Genomic DNA, 25,439 nt, shown 5'->3' with positions numbered 1-25,439 from the left:
CATAGGTATCCAAATTGTAACGACTGAAATCCCCACTAATATCATGAAACACTAACACAAGGAACTAGAAATTGAATGCATCCAGGGAATATCACTTGACATAGCATAGGGAGAGATGGTGGTTTGAAAGGCAACAGAATCTGGTCAGCATAAAAGTGAATAGAAAAAAATTTTTCTTGATAGAGGAAAAACTCAGAAATACATTTCTGAGAAGCACATGAGATCATTAGCAAAATCTCCAGAAAGTTTCATGTGCTACAGTTATGCCCAGCACCTCAGGTTTATGCTGCCCCTGCTGACAGTTTTTTATAGCAACTTTTAAATAATTCTTATAAAAATGACTCATGTAGATAAAATAAAACTACTGTCAAAATTTTACATTATCTTCCATAGCCTCTTGTTTAATGACCTGTATTATTTCCAACACAGGGAGTGAATAGCTGTGAAAAGGCAAAGCTTGCCCAGCACCACATTGAGCAGTACTGCCCAGCTGTGGCTGCAAGCATTTGAGGAGGAGAATATGTGTTCCAAAATCTCTCTCATATTTGAGTCTGTTACTGTGGGTTTCTCTCTTTATCATTTGGCTCATGCTTCTCTAGACTTCACATTGATTCTCTGAACCATCTGTCTTAAATCCACTTCTGTAATCAAAAACAACACATCTGGCTAACTACTGGTGTTTAGTTGTGAGTATGATTAAAATGACCCAGCTTAAACATTGACTCAGGCAGAGCCTTATGAGCTGAATGCACACAAAATCATCCCTAGGATATTTAAGGTATTTAATATGCATAATTTCATTTGGAAAAAGTGAGGGAAACATAAAAACCCTAAAAGCTTGTAACTATTTAAATCAGTGCTGAAACACCAAGTATTTTTTCAGGAACAACCAGAAAAAGTAATTAGTTTAAATGCTAATGTATAACAAAATGTCGATCATCTGATATTAATGCTGGATGGATCAGTTTACTTCAAAATATAATACCACTCAGTTAACTAATCAGATAAACCTGCCTTTTCATCTTAATAAAAACATAGTTTACCTTTTATGTACTGCTTCTTTTTAATTGTAACTGGATGTTTAGAGATACCTTGAATGTTCTACAAACAGGAAGAAGAAAAATGCTTAGTAAGTGGAAGTTTATGAAAATATCTTTAGGAACAGTTTATTACCAGCATTAGTGATACTAGTGCCAACAAGTTTCTCCCACATAATAAGAAAGATTAATCATTTTGCCTTCCAAAGGAATCTTCACACTCTGCATCTGCAGACACTTTTGAATATTTGCTCTTCCATGAAAATTGGAAGCTACTAAGAACAATTACTCACTTGCGGCCTTTCCAAAGCATAATCTCTGGATGCACCATAGAAGATAATTAGTAATCCAATAAAAGTAACTTTCATCTTATTTTAACCAGTGTCTTTTAGATATAGTGCATTACTTCTGAGAAAACAATACATGTGAATCTTGCCTACAGGCTAAAGGAACTGAATATTCTTCAGCCTCTTGGATTTATTCTAGTATATATTCCTACTTTTTTGAAATGCATGATAAAAAAGGAACACTTTATTGTCTACGGCACATTAGTCCAGGTAAAAAAACTAGAGCTAATTTTATCAACCAACATGCAGGACTAGGATCAGCAGCAGATTTTTTTTTTTCAAGATCTGGGTTCATACACCTCCAGGAAAGCATCAAACGTGCACATAACTTCTTTCTGTTATTTTGTGTCATTATGCCTCTTCATCTAGAAAAGCAAGATATGATGAGAGAATGTGTATCAAGATCTGATTTTGTCATTCCATGTAATAAATTTGCAAGTGGTTCAGGAATTAGATGAACATACTAATATTATGTAATACTGGAAGTTCAGAGAGTGGGAATAGTGCTATGTAATTTCCAAATCAGAATGATCATTTTCTATGCAATTTTCAACTCAAAAACTGTTATTTTAAACTTAAGAGGGAGGGATGTAATCAGACAGCAAAAGCCACTGAAATTTAAAGCAGAAGCAAAAGAACAAAACCCCCAAACCACAAGAGCACCATTCCTAGTCTTAGTACCACCCTTAAAGATGTACAATTAAATTCATTAAAGTTGAAGACCTGCCACAGCAGCCTACAGAGAGAGATAGGAAACTACCACATAACACACAGAATATTTTCACAGCATGGGTAAAAACTAGCAACACGTTCTCAGTACATCAATACCCAGAAGAAACACTTGCCAACTGGAATATTTTATTCTTTAGGTTCTAGAAACATTTAAAAACACAGTTGTAGCTTATGGTAATGCCTATTCAAAAATCATTTTTTGAAGCAGGTGGCTATGTAATCTGTATACAAAACTAACAGTCCTATTGGCAACTATTGATTTCCACCAATAACAAGCTGGGGAGAACTAGTGCTCATTTGTATGAAAAACATGCATGAAATCTAGTAGGTCCTCAGAAATTCAGAAAATTTAGTCCTTTATTATGTACCTGGGCATGAATGAATGTGGGAGCCTAATTTTACACACATTAAAAAACCATTTTAATTCTGACTTATAGAAACATTCTAACAGAGGATGTAGAAGGGCTTTTCATTCCACTCTGCTCTGGTATTGTGCCATGTACTTAGTCGAGTAATTTCCAGCACAGGATAAAATTGTTTATAGTTATTCTCACTGATATTTTTCCTTGTCTCATTAGCTTCAAAATCCTGAACAAAAAGAATTTTAAAAAGAAGTATTTCAGAATCTATTAACATTGTAAAAATCAACCACTACATTGCTATCTTGTTTTCACTGAGAGCATATGTACAAAGTCTACTTTCAACGAAATTTTAAAAGTGCTATTAATAATTCTGGAAAACACTAGCAAGTAACTACAAGTGCAAAATGTCTTTTCACTTGTAAATTAGTTAACAACTCATAATTTTACTACATTTTCAGGAAAGAGGTAACTCAAGAAACATGAAAGTTGTAATGCTCATCTTTAAGTTATTGGAATACTTTAGCACATCCCTCTCATGTAATTTTAGATTAATTAATTTTAGGCAAGTTGTTGGTTCAAACAAGCTGTGTAGAATCCCTCTACAGCCAGCAAAGACAGGAATCTCCAGTGGATAGTTCAACCTATTTGTACAAGACACATACTGACAAGTTGTCCTAAGGTTGCCCTGGAGGTGATGTATTCTATGATTTAGATCATCAAATTTGAGGAGATAAATTTACTATAGATATTTAAAGGAATAGAGAAATAAGGAAACAATCTCACAAGAGTCTTCCAAATATCAGGTTTTCCTCTGCTTGAGTCAGGTGACTGTTTTACGGTATCAGATGTGGAAAACTAATATGGCTTGGGCACATGATTATCATCACCTTAGGCTACATAATACAGCCTGTATTTTTGCTTTTATGTGTACATTTCAAGTATTTCTGTAAAACCTTCACTGATCCAATCTGAGATGTGAATGTTATCCCTTATTGTCAGCAAAGGGTAACCACATCCTGTTAGAAGTTATGGAGAAACAAAATTGCCCTCTCCGAAAAATCACGCTTCAACAGACAGGCAGGAGTGCTTGAAACAGTGTGGTGGAAAAGCTGGTTGTGGAAGTTAACTATTATAACACTTCTCTTCATTGTTTCTGAGTGAGGGTAAAAAAAAAAAAACAAGGTTAAGCTATTCTAGTAGATGATTAACAAGAAAATCCTAGCATTATTTTAAAAAATTTAAAAACATATAAAAACAATATCGTAATACAAAATTAACTTCCAGAGGTTCCAACTGATTGAAGGATAGATGAAGCCAAAACCCCAGCTTCACTGTGTCTGAAAGGTTGTGATGATCAGGGGAGATTTCTGAAGAAAGCAACTGTCACTCCTACCTTCCACAAGGACAAGAAGGAAGATGAAGAAAACTACAGACCAATGAGCTTCTCCTCAGTTCCCAGGAAGATGATGGCACAAATAATCCTAGAAAACATCTGCAAACATATTAAAGTCAAGTAGATGATCTGGGGTAGTCACCATGGATTTAGAATGGGGAAATCATGTTTAACCAATGACAGACAGCCTTGTGCAATGCAGTAACCAGCTCTGTGGATGCAGGGAGAGCGGCAGATGTTGTTTACCTTGACTCTAGCAAGGCTTTCAAAACACTCACTCATAAAAGCCTCAGAGAAGCTGATGAAGTACAAGTTAGATAAGTGGACAGTGAGGTGGACTGAAACCCAGCTGAACTGCAGATCCAAAGGGCTTTGGTGAATGGCACAAAGACCAGCTGGAGGTCCGTCACTACTGGAGCAGCCCAGGGGCAAATAAGGCCCAACAGCTCCATCTATGACCTGGATAACAGGACTGATGCAGCCTCAGCAAGATGGCAGGCAATCTAAAACCCTGAGAAGTGCTTGACATGACAGATGAATGATTCAGAGGGGCCTCAGGCACCTGGAGAAATGGGCTGTCAGGGTCCCACAGAGTTCACAGTCTGGAAAGCAGCTCCTCAGAAAATGACCTATGGATCATGGTGAAGAACAAGCTGAACAAGAGCCAGCAATGAGCCTTTGCACTCAGGAAGGCCAACAGCACCCTGGGCTGCATCAGGAAAAGCATCATCAGCAGGCCAAGAGACTGATCCTTGTCCTCTGCTCAGGACGCCTGACTGGAGCACATACACTAGATGGAGCCAGGTTCTTCTCACCGATGCCCAATGACAGGACAAGAGGTGACAATAAGAAACCATTACAGGAAATTCCATTTGAATCTATGAAAACTTTTCTGCTGTGACAGTGGTCAAACACTGGAACAGGCTGCACAGAGAAGTTCTGAAACCTCTACCCTTGGAGATATTCAAACTCTCAATAGACAATCTCCAGCAGTCCTGGCAAGGAGGCTCAGAACTGATGGACTCTGGATGTCTCTCTTAAAGCTTCACAAACACAACTTCAAGCGTGGCCTTGAAAGGACGACGCTGTAATCCATAAGGAAAGTCACTATATGCAAGGAGAGTAGAATTATCAATGAAACAATACCTAATCAAAATCAAACAAATAGACAGCTTTCCAGTTTTATGAGTTTCTTCTCAGTCAGTTAAACTCCGTTGAGCTTTCTATTTTTGGTATCCAAAATTCTACATCTTCATTTGACACTGATTTTTTTATTCCTTCCTAGATTAAAATCAGTATGTTATTTCAGTTCTTTCCAGGAACTACAGTATACAGACATATATTGGATAAATTACCTTTGAAATCAGTGTAGTTAGATTTCACCTAATCACAGAGGCTGGTGGTGCATTTTATTTATTTCTTACTCTATATCAAGTAGGGTTGATGATCATATTTCCTATATTCTGAATCCCCTTTCAGTTTTTATATGGAGTCAGCTAACCCCTACATCTTTCCTCCTCCCCATTTACATTTTCAGTAGCATAAACTGTTATTTTTAACAAGTAATCTCAGTCAACCCCAGTAACTCTCAGAATAGACATCCATGTCTGTATACAAAGGCATCAGTGGTTATAAACATTTTTTTTTTACCAGAAAATGGCTCATTCATCTATAACTACCCAGACCTGCATTTCTAAACCTCTATGGAATACATCGTTCTGAAGACCGACAAACTGCAGGGAGGGGAACAAGGCAATGTAACAAATAGTTACTGAATAAAGAGGAACGCACAGAGGTGGCTGCTGACTATTCTGTAGGCATTTGATTCTGACTAATTCCCCCACTGTTCTAAGACCTTACTTAAAAACAAGAACAGAAACAAAACTTACTACTAAGATAAGAGTATCCATTCATAAATGTATACAGGACACATGTGTCAGGAGGGAAGTCAAAAAACAGCCAAGGAGTTAGACCAAACAGATAGAAGGAAGGAGTTAGACCAGGTAAAGTTATCCTGCACATATCCTTTGATGTGGTGTCCAATCCACCAGCTGTTAACTGAGGCACAGTGCTAAACACCAGAGCAAAATAAAGGAATTAATTATTGTTTTATAGTGGCTACCAGCACCAACAAATAGCAAAAGCTAGTTGCATTTCTTGCAAGCAATAAAATTTACTGGGACTGTGATCTTGTTAGATTTAATTGCTCTAATAGATGTTGCTTCAGGAAACAAATTATTTCTTCATACTTGAGAAATACACAGATTTTCATTTCCATTTGAGAAAAGTTCAGAGCAGCAAAATTCTAGTTTCTCTCATGAAATGTAGCACTACAGCACAAACTGAAGCATTGTAAGCCAAACGTTTCCACAGTTTCTCTTGGCAACTTCTTCTCCAGAAAGTTTATTAGAATAATTAGGCCACAACTATTCTCTTTGAACATAAACTCAGCTCTACACAAAGAAACACAAAGCAAGCTTTTAAATTCACAGCATCTGTTTGATGACTAGCATTGTAATACTTCTAGAGCAGAAGTAAGTCTTTGGTCTGTAAGACCAGACTTCATTACAATGCTAACAGATAGGTGGATGACAACTTCTTTGAGCTTTATATTCCAAATTTCTAATTGCATTTTTTTAAAAAAATTCTAATTGCTATTTTTTTTTTATTCTTGTTATTCTTTACTCTTTCCTCTGGTTTATTTGCTTCTTTAAAATTTTCTCACTCCTTTTCCTTCTTTTTCAGTTGTCTTCTCTTGCACTACATGGGACCACACCTAATGATAAATTGTTCTCTCACATCTGATTTAATCAGTTTGAGAAAAAATGTAAGCACAGGTTCAGTGAGTTGCTTGCTTAACCATCAACACTTTGCTTGCTCCATTGTTAAAGGCCAAAGCTATTGGAGAACTAGCAAGGAAAACTGCACCCTGCCCAGAAGAGTATCTTTGTAATGCAGAATGAAAAGACTGAGTCCTGAGGGCACTCAACAACATCAAACTCACTCAATTTATCTGGCACCTCCAAAGTTGGAGTCAACTCACTCATGAGAAATTACACAGCAGAAATAATTTAAAAAAACCTTTTGGAAAATTGCCACATTTAATTATTGTCCACAGCAGCATTCATTTATAGTACTAAAAGAATAAACAGCTATTTTCTATGACTTCTATATGAAACACAATTTCAAGACAGTCTGAAGATCTAATTTTTAAAATATGGCATGCATCTCAATAAACACAGAAAAGAGGGAAATGAGCAAGGTCACCATAGCAATGCCAGCCTGGTATGGATGTGCACATGCATTCCTTAGCATATCTTGACTTGTCTGCAGTTGCCATCTAGTGGCTTGTGGAAAATTAAGGACATCAACTTTCCTTGTCAAAACCCACAGAATCATAGACCCTTCTGGAGAAAGATTCCTTCATTTTGGGTACTAGTTGCCACTTTTCAGCAGAGAACAATCAACCAAAGGTAAGGCACTCCCCTCTTGCCTCTACTCAGCAGCAAAGAGTTATCAAGGTTTTAGACATCAGAGAGGTGGGAAACTTGGAAGTTACTCATCCCATTCCCACAAGTTTAATCAGCTTTGAAAGATATGAACACAAAGAAGGAAAAAGGGCAACCAAAATTCATGACTTCTTACTTCAGAGAGAAGGCCCTAAGAATAGTGTATTTGATTTCCTACAACTAATTCTCTTTCTGCCATATTCCCTGAAATTTAGACCTGGCAATGATCTCAGGTAATAAAGATTTAGTGGCACATGAAAAAGGTTTTGATGAGTGATTTTTACAATAGAAAAGAAAAAACCTCATTGATTGATTAAAATCTTTGTTCTGTGACAAACTATTTTGTCAAATCATGGGTTCAGCCCAGATTCTTGGCTACATACTGACAGATTACTCACCTTTGCACAACAAGCAAGGAAATTTGTACAAACATAGCTCTTTGCATCTTTCAAGAGAAAAAGACTGCTTTTGTTTCCCATATATAAACTGACTACATTTTATTACTTATTTAATTTCCTTTTCCTGAAAGAAAATTATATACAGAACACTAGCTCTGTTATATTCATTAATATGGGAAGCTCAAACTCTGGGATGAACTTCAAGGAGATACAATTTAGTTTTGGTGAGAAAAAAACATGCTAAGGCATAGAGATAACAACCCTTTGAGTGGCAGCTGGAGATAGTAAATATTGTATAGTTGTAGATTAGCTGCATATTATAGCTTTAAAGTAAACAGTGTCAAGGCAATATTTGTCCAAAGGTACAAATACCAGACCTCTAACCACACAAACAATTAGAAGTTTTCCAGGCTGGAGAAATCTACTGTTGAAAGAAAAGATGTAATGGCTATTTTATGAAAAGGGTAAAATTTAGTATCTCAAACAAGATTGTTCTACATACTGAGGAATTTACTGAGCACGTGTTAGTGGGCAATCCTTCTTAAAAGGCTGTAAACAGGAAGGTGGTTGAAGGAGTTAAAGGAAACATACATAAGTAATGTCTCTTTGCTCCCAATGAGGAAAGGACAGCTCCTGACTTTACAGAAGTGCTCCTTAACTCTAAGCTCCCAAAATTCAGTGCCAGTAGATGATCATGCTGGAATAGGAGAACTATGGACAGCAAGGGTGGGTGTCAGCAAGATAACCTGTGTCCTATCCCGTCCATCTTCAGCAATATTTATACAAACCACTAATTTTTTCCACTGTTGTTCCCAACTTGAGAGAGCATATCCATCTCCAAAACTCTACACAGTGTTCTGAGGGTTTATGAAAATCTGCCGAGGAAATAAAGAATGGGCAAATTTTCCACTTATTGACACAGAAATAAAAATAATTGTCAGCAGAGAAAGATGAATATAACAGGAATGTAGAGCTACTGAGATATTTTTCCTGAATTTCTCTGGAATGCCAATGACAGAGCTTTGGAAAATCATTACTGTGTGAAAACTGGTCCATCCAAGATGAGAAGTCTCTTTCAATCTACCTAACTTTTGATCTTCCCCTATAAACCAATTTTTTTATCATTCTTCGTTTCTGATCTTGTTAGATCTCTCAGATCTTTTAATTTTTTTTTAGATACAAATTGGAAGAAGATTGTACAGTAGAAGAACACTACATAGCAATATAAACTATTTAAATACTTCTACTATGTTAAAATATAATGAAATCTATGCTATGATTGAGTTAAGCTTGTATTTTATTCTTGCAAACAGGAATTCAGCTGTCAGAGAAATATAGTAACACTTCCCCCTTTTGAGAGCTTGCAAAACAAGACATAATTTGTGTCTGAGATTTTTATTTTAAATGTCCTGTCAGAACATAAGTCTCCAAGCTCTGAGTAGTTCCTAACGTGTATATCTAAAACCCCCTCTAATGGAGTGCTTCATGCGAAACCCAAAAAACCCAGCAGGCAGAATTTCTAAAATTTTAATCAATTCATAAGAGGTTCCAACAGAAAACTTAATAACAAATAGACACAGAGATAGTTAATGTAGGGATCACATATGTATTGGTACACATTGCTGAAGATTCAGTCTGAGCAACTGTCTTATGGATGAGGACAGTAAAAATTACCTCAGCAGGACACAGGCTCCATGAAACTCCCCAGAGCTTATAGAAGTACAGTGACTGTGACCAGCAGACACATCAGGGGATGCTGCATATGCCAACCTCAGGCATAAGAAAAGTGCCCAGCCAGGAGTTGAAATGTGAATGGACAAACAGTAGCAGAACAACAACCATGATAGACTATGAGCAAATGTCACTAATTGTTTCTTGTAAACTAAACTCCATGCTAATATTGCCCTTAAACTATTCTCAGATTACATGGAATCAGACTAAATAAAATTCTAAGAAACACAACAAAGTGCGTAGATTAACTTATGTAACAGAATACTTCAAGTAATAGATATTACTATAAGCACTTTAAAACAGCTTTCAATTTGTAAGGTACTATAGCTACATTAATCAAAACAAGTTTTTTAGCAAGGATGATTCTAATTTTGATTCTTAGATCTGTGCTCCAATCACATTCATATTATAGAGAAAAATAACCTGGCAGTAGCAGTAGTTGTATTCCAAGATGAATTTTTAAAACATGATCATAGTTTTGGCTTTTACCTGGAGCATTCCCAAAAGACTGCTGGTAAAGGCCATTTAAAAGATAAAATGAATCAGCATATAATCAACAACCTTAACGCCCACTCAATAGCAGTAAATGCTCAAGTGCTGACAATTTAATTTCTACATACTGGATTGAAATATATTATCTTCTAATTTTAGAGCAACAAGTGGAAGTATGCAGTGCTGTCATCTCTCTAGCATAGGAAGATTTTAGAGGAACTTTTTTTTTCTCCATTTCTACAAATCTAAGCCTCTCTGAGAATTTCTTTTGCCAGAAACTAACAGACATTGAAGGAGGATTTCAGCCTCCATAGTCAATATTTCAAAATGTGCTAAAAATACTCTGGCTGATATTTTTCCAAGCTGTATCAAATCTTTCATTTCTGAGCTGTCAGTTCTAATTGCTTGTTTATTTCTGTGCTTAGGTTTAGCTTGTAGAAAAAAAAAAAAATGACAGACTACCTTATCCTGCATAAATAAAATGCAAGTATCTTTTATGCTATTACTGCAAGGAAGCAGATTTATACTGGCTGCACATTACCTTTCTTTAAATAACACAGAGAACAATTATACATATAAAGATAATCCCAAACAGAAGAGAAGAGGTTGTTCTAAAGAAATACAGCCCAGATGATGCTACAAGCTTTACTGAGCCAAATTATGCCATAAAATGTTGCCCATGTATTGGATACACCCACTCACCATGAGATAATGAATCTATACAAATCAGGAGCATTACAACAGAGAATACCAAAGATGCGCATATATCATAGAAAAGGACACTGTAGTCCAGATGCTAAGAGAACAAAGGTCTAGAATGAAGAAACCTTGTTTCTGCATTTGAGTAATAAATCAGCACAATGATGTTCTGGAGCATCAGATATGAGTGTTATGATATGACCAACAGTGACTTTCCACACTACAGTTGTCACACAAATACCTAAGAACTTTCTACTGCAATGCTAAGGTGGTGTAAAATTTCATCCTGAAAATATAACTGGACCAAAGTCTTGTCAACATGCCCATCCACTAATTTTTTAAGTACAATTTTCCTATCAATTAACTTCAGCTGTGATGAGTGAGGAAAAGGAAACAGAGAACTTCTGTCTCCAACACTGTAAATATAAATATAGTTTCTTGAAGCCTTCATTAAGATTACTTTAAAAAAAAAACTAAGCAACAACAGAAGAGACTATAAAAACATCATAACTCTACTCATAGAATGAGGTACTATTTTAGTGCTATTAGTGCAGTCATAATCACCATATGACTCAAGAGTATTGGAATAAACATACTGAAAAGAAATATGGCACGAAAATATGTTCTGAATGCGAAAGATGCTCAGAGAGCACCAATCAACCACAACAATCAGCAAGCACACTCTGGCTTTCTCCAACAGCACATCAGCTCATCTGAGTACAGGGCTTCGTACTGACTAGAAAATACAACATTACATTGCTTTAATTCAAAGGCCCAAGAAAGCATAGACACATTCTCATATCCATTAAGACAACCCACCCTTGTTAAAAGCAAAGCCCACATTAGGGAATACTTACCTAAAAATGATTTTGTTAGCCTAGATGACATTATAGAAGATTTTAGACAAGAATGTTTTATATGAACCTGTAATGTGTCTGACATATCTCTATCCCCAGTGCTTTCCAATAAACATATTTTAAAAAAAATAGAAAACACACTCCAAGATCAATGAAAATGTAAGGCCTAAACCATTCGTCCATTTTAAGTAAATAATCTTCTCAGTTGGACAGTGTATGAAACCAAGTTTACAAAAATCTTATTCCTATCTGCAGTTTCAAAAGGAGCCAAGGCCTTGGCTCATTTCTGGGGAGGGGGTTAAAAAAAATGCAAAATGCAAGCATATCCCTGTTCCTGACTCCTCACATTGCATCAGCCTCTGCCAAACCTTCTAAAAGACGTGAAAGAAAGGGGCAGGGACAAAACAAGACAGTGCAGAATGTCATCACTATTGGAACACCTTGCAGAATGTACTGTTTCTGCTGGAATACAATTGCGGCCACAGACTTCAAACTTTCAGAAAGTATATTCGCAGTATCACACATCAGCTTGCAGCCTTAATGAGGCCTTGGACAAAATGCCTGAAATTTGGAGCTGTCACAACAGCTTTGGTTGCACGATTCTGTCAGACCACCCTGCCATGAGTGAGCACGTGGGGGTGCCAAGATGTAAAACCTGTTGGGATTCTGCTGCAAAAAGGAGACAAACAAGCACCATCCCATACACACTGTCCAGAAATAATCCCAAAACTGCACCAAAACCACATTTCCATTTTAGCTCAGAGAAAATTAGAAAAATTTTGCACTTCAGAAAAACAGCCCAGAGGGGAAATAACACGGATAGAGTATGGATAATCAGAAAAACTGATTTGCTAAGCTAACTGAGAGAACAGACTCATTTTGGATAGCAATTGCTCAGAGGGGCCTCTGCTTCAAGGGGTTGTCTCTCCCCTTAGAATGAAAACCAGATGGGTAAATTCATTATTCATATTCCAAACACTACTTGCAACACTCATTTTCTAATAAACAAGCATGCAATTCTCTATTGTGCATTCACCATCCGAAAATCTTACACCTGTTAAAGAGATTGAGATATATGCTATATTTCAGGTTATTTATGACCTTTCCTTAAGCATGCTGACATTCAATATGCCCTAATTAGTTTGCCTTTCAAATTACATTCCTGATTTCCAAATTATAGGCTAACATGTTTCCTTGACTGATAGGTTAGGTTATTTTATTGCTTTGCCTTTTTGGACAAGCTGTAAAAGCATTTTTCCTGAGGAAAAACAGGAATGCTGGGTTTTTTTCTACTTCCTCCAAGAAGGTGAAAATCTTTTATTTATCTTCACCATAATTTTTGTTACTAAAAGGAAGGAAATGCTCCCTGAAGCCCACCACTTTATACTTTTCAGTTTAAGGACACAAACATCTTCTGAAGTAGAGAAGCATAAACTCATTAGCAGTATTCCAGTTCTCTCTGCTGCAGAAGCCTGGAGGAAAGAAACCTTAATACAAAATACGCGATTCCAGCACTGAAATTTACATCTTAAACCAAATTATAACATCTAATTTTATGCAATCTTTATATCTCAAGTTTGGATTTCTCTCTTTTCATTCTGAAAGGGGCTTGATCTTAATTGGGTTTATGATTTTCCACTAGTGTCTTGACTTATTTCTGCTTTAAACCATGGAGGCAGAGAAGAGATATTTACAGGTGAGTTTGGAGAACATAAACTAGCTTTTAGGAATGTCATGAATATATCTAATAGAAAAGTTATCTATGAGCAATATAATCAAAGAGCATCCTAATGTAAACAAGACTAATACATTTATACAAAAAACTACTTGAAAATAACACATTCAAATAATAAATCTAATTAAATTCCCCTAATAGTCATAAGCTATTCTATAATCTATCATAGAGAAAAAAAAAAACTAAAAAACCAAGCATATGGACACATTATAAAATAATTTGTAGGGTTTATATTAACTTTTAGGTTTCAGATACTCAGGTTCTCCAAAAGTTGCAAATAGACACCTAGAATGCAATAACAGGAGACTGCATGTCCCTGTTTAGCAATAATACGTTAACACTGTTATTTGTGAAAAACACATGATTTATACAGCACACATATTGTAGAGGAAGAAACCAAATGAGAAGAAATGAAGTGTACAGTTAAACTAAAATAGATGAACACATGGAGAGCCACTGAAGTAAAGTGCTGCTAAGAAACCTCCTCTAAGTTGCTACAACACAGAAGTCATAAAAATTCATGTGAATAAACTTATCTATTGAGAAAAACCCACATAAAGCCAAAAATATATATCATCCATATATCAAATGTGGAACTGTCTGAAAGAAGATGACAGTTTATCTGAAAAAGAAATTCTGCTCTATATCCAATGTCTAGTCATTTCCCCTCAAACCTATAAGTCAATCCCTCCTGAACTCTAATAAATGCCTTAAAGGACAGAGGACAGATAGATCCATTAACTTTACAAAACAAAAGAAAGCTAAAGAAACCTTTGTTTGGAATCCCATCTCTCAGAAGCACTGCATGGGATGTTTTTCCAATTGAATTCTCACAGAATCTGATTCACACTTATCTCTTGCTTTAATCACTTGTTAAAGCATTTTAAAACAGTTAAAAATAAACTACCTCAGCAAAAATTCAACTAAAAATTGACATAATATCACAGTAATAGCAAAAATATCTCCAATATTTATGACTTCTGGCAAGAATCTTCCCAATCCTTTAACACTTAGCAAAGTGACTGGGCACTGCAGTATATCTTCTATATCAATAAATGATTCAGAAACAGATGGTGTAAGTTCCATAAACATTTCAAACAAAAAAAAAAAAAGCCATGCCAATGTTTTTCCTTAGAAGGAAAAGCCAGCCTTAGGCAACCCTGGATGCTAACTTTAGCAGCATTATTTTGAAGAAAAAAAAATTTCAAGAAAAATAGATTTCATGTCCTTTTTACTATGATGGCCCAAAGGTCACTTTGTGTTTTATGTGGTTTTTCAAGACAGCTGTCTGTTCAGCTCTGACTTGCAAATGCCTGTGTATCACATCAGAGAATTCAGCAAACTGTGACCTTCATAATCACCTTCTCCTCTCACTTGCTCCCATCTGGGTCCATGAGAAACAAGAGCAGCAGCAACACTTCCCCATTCTGTTGTTAATTCAGAATCTTAAACACTGATTTTTACTCAGCAAAAAGCATAAGCACTTCCTATGAATTGTTTGATGACAAATTGTACAGAAATACGAGGGTAGGAAGATGCAAATGAAACGTGAACTATGAAGACAGGTGAAAGAAGAGCCAAGGAAGTCATCAGTATGATAAGGGTGAGAACCCCCCAGGTTTCTGTCAGAACTCCAAAGTCACCATTCCAGGCAGGGCTTGCCAGGAACCACATGAGCCCATCCATTCAAAACGGTCACAACTGTTAAGGCTTTACATCTCTGCTCCCACACAGAGCTGTGGAAGACCATGGCCTTTCTCCAAGACTGCAGAAAGCTCCCAATGCCATTTAAATGAAGCTTAAGGTTGGGTCCTGCACAGAGATAAGCAGTACCCAAATCTGCATGGATAGGAACTGATAACACTTTGGGGCACAAGTTAAAAGGACAATAGCCTCAGAGCTTGCCTCCAGCCTTTATGAGACAAGTCCCATCTCTGCATCTGTTCCCAGTTATCCACAGGGCCAGAGGCCTGTTCTTTGCCAGAAGAGGCCATGGTTAAACCAAAGAGAAACTTTCCCCAGATACACAGTCACTACTTTTCTTCTGCTGTTCTGTCACCTATGCCTTGAGCCCCTGGAACTCTGCAGCCCCATCTTGTCCCACACCAGGTCCTGCACTCCTGTCCATCCAGCCATGGTGTCATAAACATCAGGAGAGAAGGGATCATAAAATACGCTCAAGTAAGCCCTTGAAAGGCCACTTTGTAGGGAAAAGAAAAGAAACCCAAGGCTGTAGCAGTCCAGAAAGTCAAATTAAACACATTTCAGGCACAAGCCTATCCATGGAGACCATTATAGACAAGAGAGGAAGCACAAAGAGCCCAAGTGTCACATCCATATAAGCAAGATTTCCAGAGATGCCAGCTGAGCCCCTTACTGCTATGAGGCCTGAAGCCAAATTCCAGAAGAAGAGAGCTTCCTTTTTTCCTGTAATACCCACCTTTCAGGGCTCACTGATCCTTTACAAGGAGTGCTTCATGAACACCAGGAATTCATAACAAGGAAGTATTCAAGGTACATGCATGGCTCACAAATGTACACTTCTACTTCAGGTAACAATGTTAATTCTGATCACAGATAACACAAAATATGCCTAAGAGCAGATGTCCTACAGTAAAAAACCCATTTAATAATCTTTTTCTGTCCACCATTTAGATGCAATACAGTAACTGCTAGACATGCACAATAACAAACATTTCTTGAGTTTAAAATATCACATATTTTGAACAAGCAATGTTAATTTTTCATTTCAATTAAAATGCAAATCTTCCAATAAGCTCACTTACAGGATGTTTGGCTGAAAGTCTGCCAGTCACAGTTCCTGTTTGATTCCAAGTAGAGGAAACAAATCCCTGTAATCAAGTAAAGTAAGAAACAAAAAAAGAATGAAGACACACAGTAATAGTTTAAGTATCAGTAATAAAAATTCACTGCAATCAAAACAAGAAAATATAAAAGAAATACTTCTAAATTTTCCATGTATGAAAGTTCTTGAACTGTAAACACTGCAATCATTTCACATCTTTTAAGAATTTTACAAGCCACTTTATATATTTCTACCTTTTTCATGCACGTTCGTAGTCCATCCACATAAGTTGATTTCATTTTATGAACCTAAAATACATTAAATTTAAGACAAATGTTTATTTATAAAAATAAGGGATTTTTCAAGTTGAAGATCCTAATTTCCAAATCGATCCTGTGTGTAGACTTTTCTTTTTTAAAAACACTTTTATTTGAGTAAATAATGGATTTATACTCACTGATAGCTTAACCTATTCGTGTAAGTTAGGTAAGTGCTTGGTTATAACCTAATGAAAGGGCTTTGCAGATACTATTAAATGAACTATTGGAATTTATTATCTTACATCTTATATCCCCAGGTCAATAAATTACATGAAAACCACACACACACACAAAAATCACAAATAAATTTTAAAAAATAATCAAAACCAAACACAAATCCACTCTTTTAATTTTTTTTTTAAATTCTTGGAAGCTCATTCACTGAAAATCTAATGATAAGTGTGGGAGCAGACTAACCAGATCATTTTGGATTTTCAGGAGGCTTGCCATCCCAAAATTCCCCATAAACAGTTTTCTCCTTCACTTTATGCAAAGCATCTCTTCACAATTGAAAAAATAGATGTTTAGCCCTAAGTAGGCTTTATAGCACTACACAAATTTAACAGTGAAGTTTTCCAATTGTCTTTGCAACGTTGTACAAGTTGTATGCTAGCTATAATCTAACATAGAGCAAAACAGCTACAAGCATTAAAATTTTAAGTCTTACGAATATTGACTTCAAATTAGTATTTGAATGAACTTTCACTAGAGCCAACGTATTTATTTATTTAACTATGAATATGTTATCTGTCTTGCTAAATTTTGCTTCAATACAGCTACATTCTGTAAATGCTGTATGTAGTTGTAAACTACGTTCTGCAACTACATTCTAAAAAAATATCAGCTCACCTGGCGGTATTCTAAAATTATCTTAGGCAAGGGATGAAGATCTTGCAATTTATTTAGCTGCAAAATCAAGAATGTGAATTATTGACATACTTTTCTTGAATTTATATTATTAAACAAACCTTAACAGAATACATTTTGGAGGAAGAGATTTTCCTGACAAACTGAATGAACAAAATATTGGCTGATTCAAGCAATCCTACCCCAGCCCCAAGGAAGCCTTCATTAGGAAGGCTGGAGATTACTGCTTCCCATTTCATTGTCACTCCTGTCCCAGACAGGGACAAAAAGACACATAGACATAAAAACTTTTCCTGAGCAACTTCAGAAACACTGTGCTGTGATGTGTGTGTGTTATTCATGGTCTTTTCTTTGGTTTTTGTGCTATACAGCATCAATGCAAGAGAGAACATGATGGAAGTAGACAAAATAATATGTATATACGCACATAGATATTTATACACACACATAATCCAAGAGGAGAATTTCTCCTGTTCATGCCTTAATAAAAGTTCCAGGAAAACTTCAAGATAAACTGAAATTGTCAAATTAAAAACCAATAAAATAAACCATATATCTTGATTACTTTGATTGGAAACTGCCAAAAATTCTTTTTAGAAAAAGAATTAAACTATTAAAATAGAGATTGGATATTTACAAGTACAACAAAAAATATCTGGAACTACAACAGTCCAGGATGAAAAACAGATGCAACTGTACTAGAACGTATATTTAAAAGCATCCAGTTTTCTTCTTGCTACCAGGGAGAAACAACAACTTAAGATTAATTGTCTACTATTTATCTCCCGGAAGAAATAACTAGCAGACAATTTTCTAAAATTCTAAATAACTAAGTCTCAGCAGTTGTTGGAAACAGAATACTGGACTACATAAAAGTATTGCTTTGATAATAGCAAGAAATCTTATGTTCTCACAAAAAGGTGACATGAATTCTATTTCACTGATCCCTCCTATTTCCCAAGGCTCTCTATCACTCTCCAAGATTACATGTTTGATCTATGAAACCTCCTTCTCCTTGAGTAGTGTGTGGGTTTTATGGTTATACCATTGAGGTTTCTGGAGAGCATATTTGGTAGTTTGGACACTTGACTAAAAAGTGGAATTTCCTCCTTAAGAAATAAGTATTACCTTTCTACCTTCCCCAAGGATGTTCATGTTCAGCATTGAGCTGTGCACTTTAACCCCTATGTAAACTACAGCACTTCAATTGCGGCGCCAAATCAGAAACAGGTGCAGCTGCACAGAGGCTTTTTCTCTTCTAAAAACAATCTCCATTGTCATTATTATCTTCACAAAATGATTTTTTAATGATGTGACAAGGGGATCAAGAGAACCCTCAGTTAGTTTCCAGATGACACTGAATTGGATGAAAGAGTTAATCTGCTGGAGGGCAGGAAGGCTCCTCAGAGGGATCTGGATAGGCTGGATCAGGGGGCCCAGGGGTCTGAGGTTCAACAAGGCCAAGTGCCGGGTCCTGCCCCTGGGTCACAGCCCCTGCAGTGCTGCAGGCTGGGACAGAGCGGCTGGAAAGGGCCCGGTGGAAAAGGACCTGGGGGTGCTGGTTGAGAGTGGCTGAACATGAGCCAGGTGTGCCCAGGGGGCCAAGAAGGCCAATGGCACCTGGCCTGTGTGAGTAGCAGTGTGGCCAACAGGACCAGGGCAGTGGCTGTCACCCTGTGCTCAGCAGTGAGTACTGTGTTCTGTTTTGGACCCTTCATTTCAGAAAGGACATTAAGGTGCTGGAGTGAGTCAACAACAGAGCTGGAAAAGGGTCTGGAGCACAAGTCTGATGACGAACAACTGGTGGAGCTGGGGATGTTTAGCCTGGAGAAAAGGAGGCTCAGAGGAGACCTTTGGTAGCTGGTTTGTTTTTCCCCACCATGGAGTGCAACTTTCTTTTCTGGCACAAATAATCACAGCAAAAATAGTACAATACAAAAATAAACCAAGATCATTAGAAAAACTTTAGACAAATCACAGTTTCATTGGAATATAACTTAGAAGTTTTGCTAAATCGTGCAGCTGGTTTTAAAACCCTTCCCTGTCTCACCACAACTTCTGAGGTGGATACGAGCTGTTGTATTTCAGTTCTGTGAAGTTTCTCACACAGCGTATGCAGCTTTAACTTATCAAATAGCACCTAAAGTAAGAAAAAGACAATAAATCTTTCAGTGTTTCAAGAGTTGAAATAGAAAGTAAAAATACTGGGTGCTTGAACTTCAACAGGAAATAGGTTTCAAAGTAAATAGAGCACACTGTAGCAAAGAGAATTGAAAATCTTTATTTTTGAGCTATTGAAGCATATTTACTAAAAAAATTGCATCATTTATGTACGTACAATCAAATATGGATTATTCAACACTGTAATATTTATGAGAAACTGATTTGTCCTTCATTAAAATCAGAAAATAAGATAATTAATATAGAAGAAAGTAAGTCAGAAGTGGTAAGGATATATATGCTTTACACTCCTTCTGTATCAATAAATCTACAGAATGCACACCTTAACTAGAAATACAAATAATAGAAGCACAAATAATACCTCTCGGAGTTGACAACTGCTGGTCAAAAGGAATCGTTCTCCAGCAACCTCATGGGCCTCCTGTTCAAGCTCTTTGAGCCGCAACTATAAATTAGGACATCAAAATTATTCTGTTCAAATTATTATTTTCTTCAGTATCTGCTACTTCCAAGGTTAATGAGACTATTGGACCTTTATTTAAAAATGGAGTATTTGATATTGTGTAATCATTGCTGGCTATCGACATTTGGTTGAGTAGATTGCTTATCTACTCCTTATTTTATATTGCTTCATGATCTGGGAAGGGGATTTATTGTAGCAAGAAGTACCAACATTTCTAGTTAAAGAATTTAGGTTACTGAAGCCTATAGAGATCTGTGAGAGAAACAGGTATGCAAATCATTCTGATAAATTAGTAATCTGTCAGACCAGCATGATTATCTAGTCCAATTTTATGTTACAAAATAGGATTCTCTTGCAGCTATTTTTATCAAAGAACACTCATTTAAAGAGTGTATTGTTCTCAAAAAGAGGGAGAGACATCTATCACTTCTCAGGAAGATGATTACTGAAAACTGTAGTTTCGGAAAGAATCATTACCATTTTACTCTACCACACATAACCCAAAAGGAGCTGCGCATTTTGCAGTGCAATTTCAGTTCTGGGGCAAGGCCAATAAAGTAAATATCCCTTTTTTACTTGTGTAAATAAATAGGGAAGTATCCTAAAATGTAAATATAATTAGCTATATTTTTAACTATATACTAAAAACACACTATTACATAAAATGTGACAAAAGTTCCTTCTCTTTTTAATCAGTTATCCTCAGTAAAAGCACAAAAATGATGCTATACTATTTTCAAGAAAAGAAATTAATTCAAAATTTACCCCTAGAATCTCTGATGTTTTTTTCAGTTCTTGTTTGTTCACATAGATTTTGTGTGTTTCCATCACTGTAAATACAATTTTAGGTTAAGAACATTTGTAATTCACAAATTCAATCTTACATTCTTCTTAGACTGTAAAATGGAAACTCCAACTCACGCAACTGTTAGGAGGCTAAGATAACATTTCATATTCTCAGGAATTACATTCCACTTAAGCATAGTCAGCAGCTGTGTGAAAATAGTGAAAATTCATATTTTGAACTGAACTTTCATACCTGCCAAAATTTTGATAAGTGGAAGCTCTAATGTGCAAAATAAGTTCCACAAACCTTGAGCCTGTAAAGTAAGACATAAATACATTCTTCAGTACCAGCAAATTTTGATCTCAAAACATATAGTAGTGTCATTAGGTGAATGTGTTTTCCAGTGAGCAGTATTTCACTTTGTGTATATTCCCTTTTTACATGACAACACTGTTTGTGGCATGAAATACTACTTGGTGTAAATTATAGTATCTAAATGCTGTCCCTTTTTTTTGTGGGGAATAGGAATTATGCAATAGTAACCATTTTGTACGAGACTGCTAATGAAGAAATATATACACCTCTTTTTTTCCAAACAGTTTATTTTTAAAGCACGCTTCATTGTAATAGGACACACAGTTATCCCTTTTCCTTTGTTCACTTGAACAATTCAGCAAGCATTCACAATTCATAACTTTGTTTTCACTAGGGTGAAAATAAGAGTTGAAAGGGTTATGTCCCAAATCACTTTCAGAGAACAAAAAGTCTGGGTTTTTTCTAACCACTGAAGCAATCTGACTTGTCTAAAAACTCTTGTGGGCTGGATCTCAGTGTTTCTGTGCCTTTGGTGTTTCCCTGCTGCCTCCCTTCACGGATTGTTCACCATACTGCTCAGGCACTTGGATATCCACATTAATATGGCACCATCACCTAATGGTCTAAACCCTACAACCGCTATCAGCAACTCCAAAGACAACCCCTGGGAAACAATAGTTGAAAAATAACTATGGTGCCCCTTGCACCAGAACCTGGGCGTATCCCTAAATTCTAGAACTTTTCCAGATGTATGATCACAGGCATAAAACCAACATACACACCCCAACAGATTTCTTGAGATGCATTCTGAACTGTAATAAGGGGTAAAATGAAATAAAATAGTTCACTTGGAAGGAACCTACAATGACAATCTAGTCCCACTGCCTAGTCAATTCAGGGCTGACTAAAATTTAAAGTATATGATTAAGGGCACTGTCCAACTGCCTCTTAAACACTGACAGGCCTGGGCCATCAACCAGTTCTCTGGGAAGCCTGTCCCAGCATGTGACCAGGGCTTGGTTAACACAATCTAGAACAAAAGATATGCTGAGAGTTTTCATAAGCAAGGAACAACACATAGGAAAAAATAGCTATATTATGTTCTATCTCTTTTAACACTTTTTAGACAGTAATATACAGATTTAAAATACTAAAAGAAAAGTCAATATTCTGAACCTTTCCTGTTCTCAGAATCTTCATTTAGTTAAATGTAGCAAAATTTCTCCTAAGGATTAACCTTGACTCCATCTCCTAGAAAAAATGGCAAATTTCATGGGCAATTTATTTTAAATGTTGACTGACAATGTAAACCACTAAGGACTGAAGCATTCTATTATTTTAATTTGAACGAGAAACACATCATTAACTCTCTTTAATTCAATACATACATAGTTATTCCTGAGCAAATTCTTTTTGTCTTACCTTTAAGCCATGAGCAAGGTCCATCATTACTTTATAAAGCTTGTCCAAGATCACACCTAAGTTTTGATACTGATATAAATATATCAAAAATAAATCAGTAACTTCATTGCTAACATGAAAATATTTAGAGTATTATCTTTTTAAAAGGTATAAATTGTAAAAATATGTTTTTTGTATACCTTCTGTTAACATTCTAGAAACGTTGTTAGATCTCTGTCAAACCAAATCATTAACACATAGATTATGAACATTCCAGATTTTGCCTGTTCCTACATTTACATTTTGTATCAAGTAGAGAGAAATATAATATTGATAAACTGCCTTTGACACTGAAGTCAGAGCTCCCTTACTACTTGCAAAACAAGAAAAAATTCCTTGCAAACTCTTTCTCACATAAGTACCGTCACTTTTGTGACAAAACTTCATTTCCTTAATTTCTGCTCCAGAGCTGTTCCACACAGCACCAGATCACCTCCTTCAATTGGCTAGAATAGCATTTTGAAATGTACACAAATACTAAGAATGATTGTGAACTCCAAGAACATGACCATTAAAAGTAAACTTAATAAAGACTGAGAAATAGCAGGCCCTGGAAGGTAGGATGCAGAGGACTTTCTTCAAAGCTGAAATATGCAGATCCACTGGTGATGATCCTTGTTCTAAAACAGTCTAGTCCATACTGCAGTGAAAAGTCATCAACCTGTCTCCAAGAAACCTTGTCCATACCAACTTGTTCTGGAACAAATGAGCTGTGAAATACAGACAGCTTGCTTGATCCCTTTCTGGAGGTGGAAGAGAGCCCAGTGACAGGCTTCAACTGACACAAAATTCCTCATCAGTAAATGCAGCGATGACATGACCAGCAGAATGTTTAGCACCTGCTCCAGCAAATGTTTCAGGGAATGTGGACCATGACCACTTTGGCACAGTACCAAATATACAGACAAGCAGCAAGCAGCATATCTTCATGCAAGAGGTGTGTGGGTGAGTTGTGGGCTACAGAATAAACCAGCAGTCATTCCAAGTACTGTGGTGGGTGGACAAGATTAGCACAAGACAGGGAGCTTCACTGAAGTAGTGAGGCACAAGATGATTTATCACTTACCACAGATCCCTCTGGCAGTAAAGACAACTGTTAGGAATCTACCAGTAAAAACAGAGCAGGAAGATTGAAGAGATAAACCTGGCAAAGAGCCAGGAGACACAGGAAGAACTGGGACTCACTGAGCAAAGAGAAAAGCCAAAAAGGAAGTGTGAGAATGCAGGTGACAAATTAAGGAATAAGGAATGGGGTGGAATAATCACAGGATGTTACAAGGAGGTATTAACTGGCAATTCAGTGAACAGCTCAGCATAGACACTTGGAGATGGCTGGGGCAAGGAAACAAACTAGACCTGAAGTAGGACAGGAAGGAAATAAAATTTCAATATTTAACTCAGAGCTGGGAATCAGGATGACAAAGTTGAAAAATAACTAAAAACAGACGTGGTATCTGAAGAACAAAAGACTGAGTCAAGCTAAGGGAAGAGGTAAGATTAAGGATGCTGACTCACAGCAAGGCCATCACATATTGAAAAAACCCATAGGTTACTTCTGTCTGTTTGCTTGTCTATTCCCTACACTAATAACTTAATTCATGAAGTAGCTTCTGAACAACTGCAGTTTACAGCCAATGCTTTCAAGTAAACTGCCTCTGGTTCTCTCAGAAATGTCCACACTGATGGGTAGGTGCCAATACAACCAACCTCTGTCTGTGCTCTAAGCCCATTTGACATCTGTGGATTTGTATCCTATACTCATGGTGCAATACTTGGTCTGAATGAGCAAGGCCTCTGAAAAGTGAATGGCATAAAAAACCCCATTATTTAGATTGCTCTACATCTTATCCATCAAACAACCTCTGAAAGCTAAAGTGTCCACAGTAGATCACCTACTGTAGAATATATAGAATACTGTAGGATAGAATCATTTTCTTCCATTATAAAAGCATTATCTTCTTTTGCAATATTTTCTAAGCAATAGCAATTCTATTATCATTTCCTTCCCTTTTTAACCCAACCACAAAGAACTGAAAACAAACTACTCACAGATAAATTTCTCAAAGTGCTTGTATCTGTATGGCTGTTTTCTTTTCCCTTTGAAAAAGGCTTTTCAAAATACTTCTGTATTAAACACTCAAAGGAAGGAACTGTGTCGCTGGGGTTTATCAGCCATGCTGCAATCCTTGGATCTAACACAACAGTATTGGCAACTACAAAAACAAGTTATTCAAAATACTTAAATTACCTCCCATACTGCAAAATAGCTCTAAAGTTTTGCCCATCTTTCCTGCATGTACACATCATAAATGGACAAGTATTTACTTTACAAAAATATTGAACATTGAATTCGCAGCTCTAACATGTGATCAATATCATGAGTACACAGGAGGAAGTTCAGCATTGCATATTTCTGAAGAGTGCTATTTTGTGAGGTTGGGGTGAATTTTTTTGACTGGTTGATTTTTTTCAAGTTTTCAAATGTGAGTAAACTTTTGCCTCCTTAAATTTACTGTAAAAACCTCCCTTTGCTAGAACTGAAAAACTTCATGCTGAAGGGGTTTTTTAATGAGAGTCTCCCTCTCACATAGTTTTCTTATTGTTGTTGCTAACTTGACTGATATCCACAAAATTGCTATGGGGGATCAGGGAGAGATTTACTTCCTAGCAGTCAGACCAAGGTGTTAATGTATATATGAATTCACATATGGGTTCATTGTTGCCAAAACTCAGAACCTTTAGTCCTTTAGCCTGGTATGTGCTTACACTGCAGCCTCATGTTCACATAGATGGGTAGGGTGGGCCAAGCCCAGTGCTGTTTCACTTTCCTTTGAACTGCAATCTCAACATGTGTCATGCACTTCTACAAAGAACAGGAGAAACTAATGACTAGACTGCTGTGTGATATATTCAAAGATAAACCTAAGTATCCCCTTCACTAACCCCT

At 36.5% G+C, this 25,439-nt stretch overlaps 1 protein-coding gene across 1 annotated transcript in view; it reads right to left on the bottom strand.

Moving 5' to 3' along the window:
• The window catches only part of POLN (DNA polymerase nu), an 87,398-nt gene that overhangs the window by 51,264 nt on the left and 10,695 nt on the right, over positions 1-25,439 (bottom strand). Inside the window, exons 6-15 of the mRNA XM_066184921.1 lie at positions 24,542-24,705; positions 22,454-22,522; positions 20,969-21,029; positions 20,695-20,759; positions 19,828-19,911; positions 19,336-19,425; positions 17,268-17,324; positions 16,353-16,406; positions 16,079-16,144; positions 1,044-1,101 (exon numbers count right to left, since the gene is read on the bottom strand). Of these exons, the coding sequence (XP_066041018.1) occupies positions 1,044-1,101; positions 16,079-16,144; positions 16,353-16,406; positions 17,268-17,324; positions 19,336-19,425; positions 19,828-19,911; positions 20,695-20,759; positions 20,969-21,029; positions 22,454-22,522; positions 24,542-24,705 (768 nt within the window). The remainder of the gene's footprint in view (positions 1-1,043; positions 1,102-16,078; positions 16,145-16,352; positions 16,407-17,267; positions 17,325-19,335; positions 19,426-19,827; positions 19,912-20,694; positions 20,760-20,968; positions 21,030-22,453; positions 22,523-24,541; positions 24,706-25,439) is intronic.

The sequence above is a fragment of the Chamaea fasciata genome, unplaced genomic scaffold, assembly GCF_029207755.1.
Source record: "Chamaea fasciata isolate MVZ Bird 193981 ecotype frontalis unplaced genomic scaffold, bChaFas1.0.hap1 SCAF_6, whole genome shotgun sequence".
Lineage (NCBI taxonomy): Eukaryota > Metazoa > Chordata > Aves > Passeriformes > Sylviidae > Chamaea > Chamaea fasciata.
The sequence above is the reverse complement of the archived record's forward strand: the minus strand, read 5'-3'. Positions and strand labels throughout refer to the sequence as shown.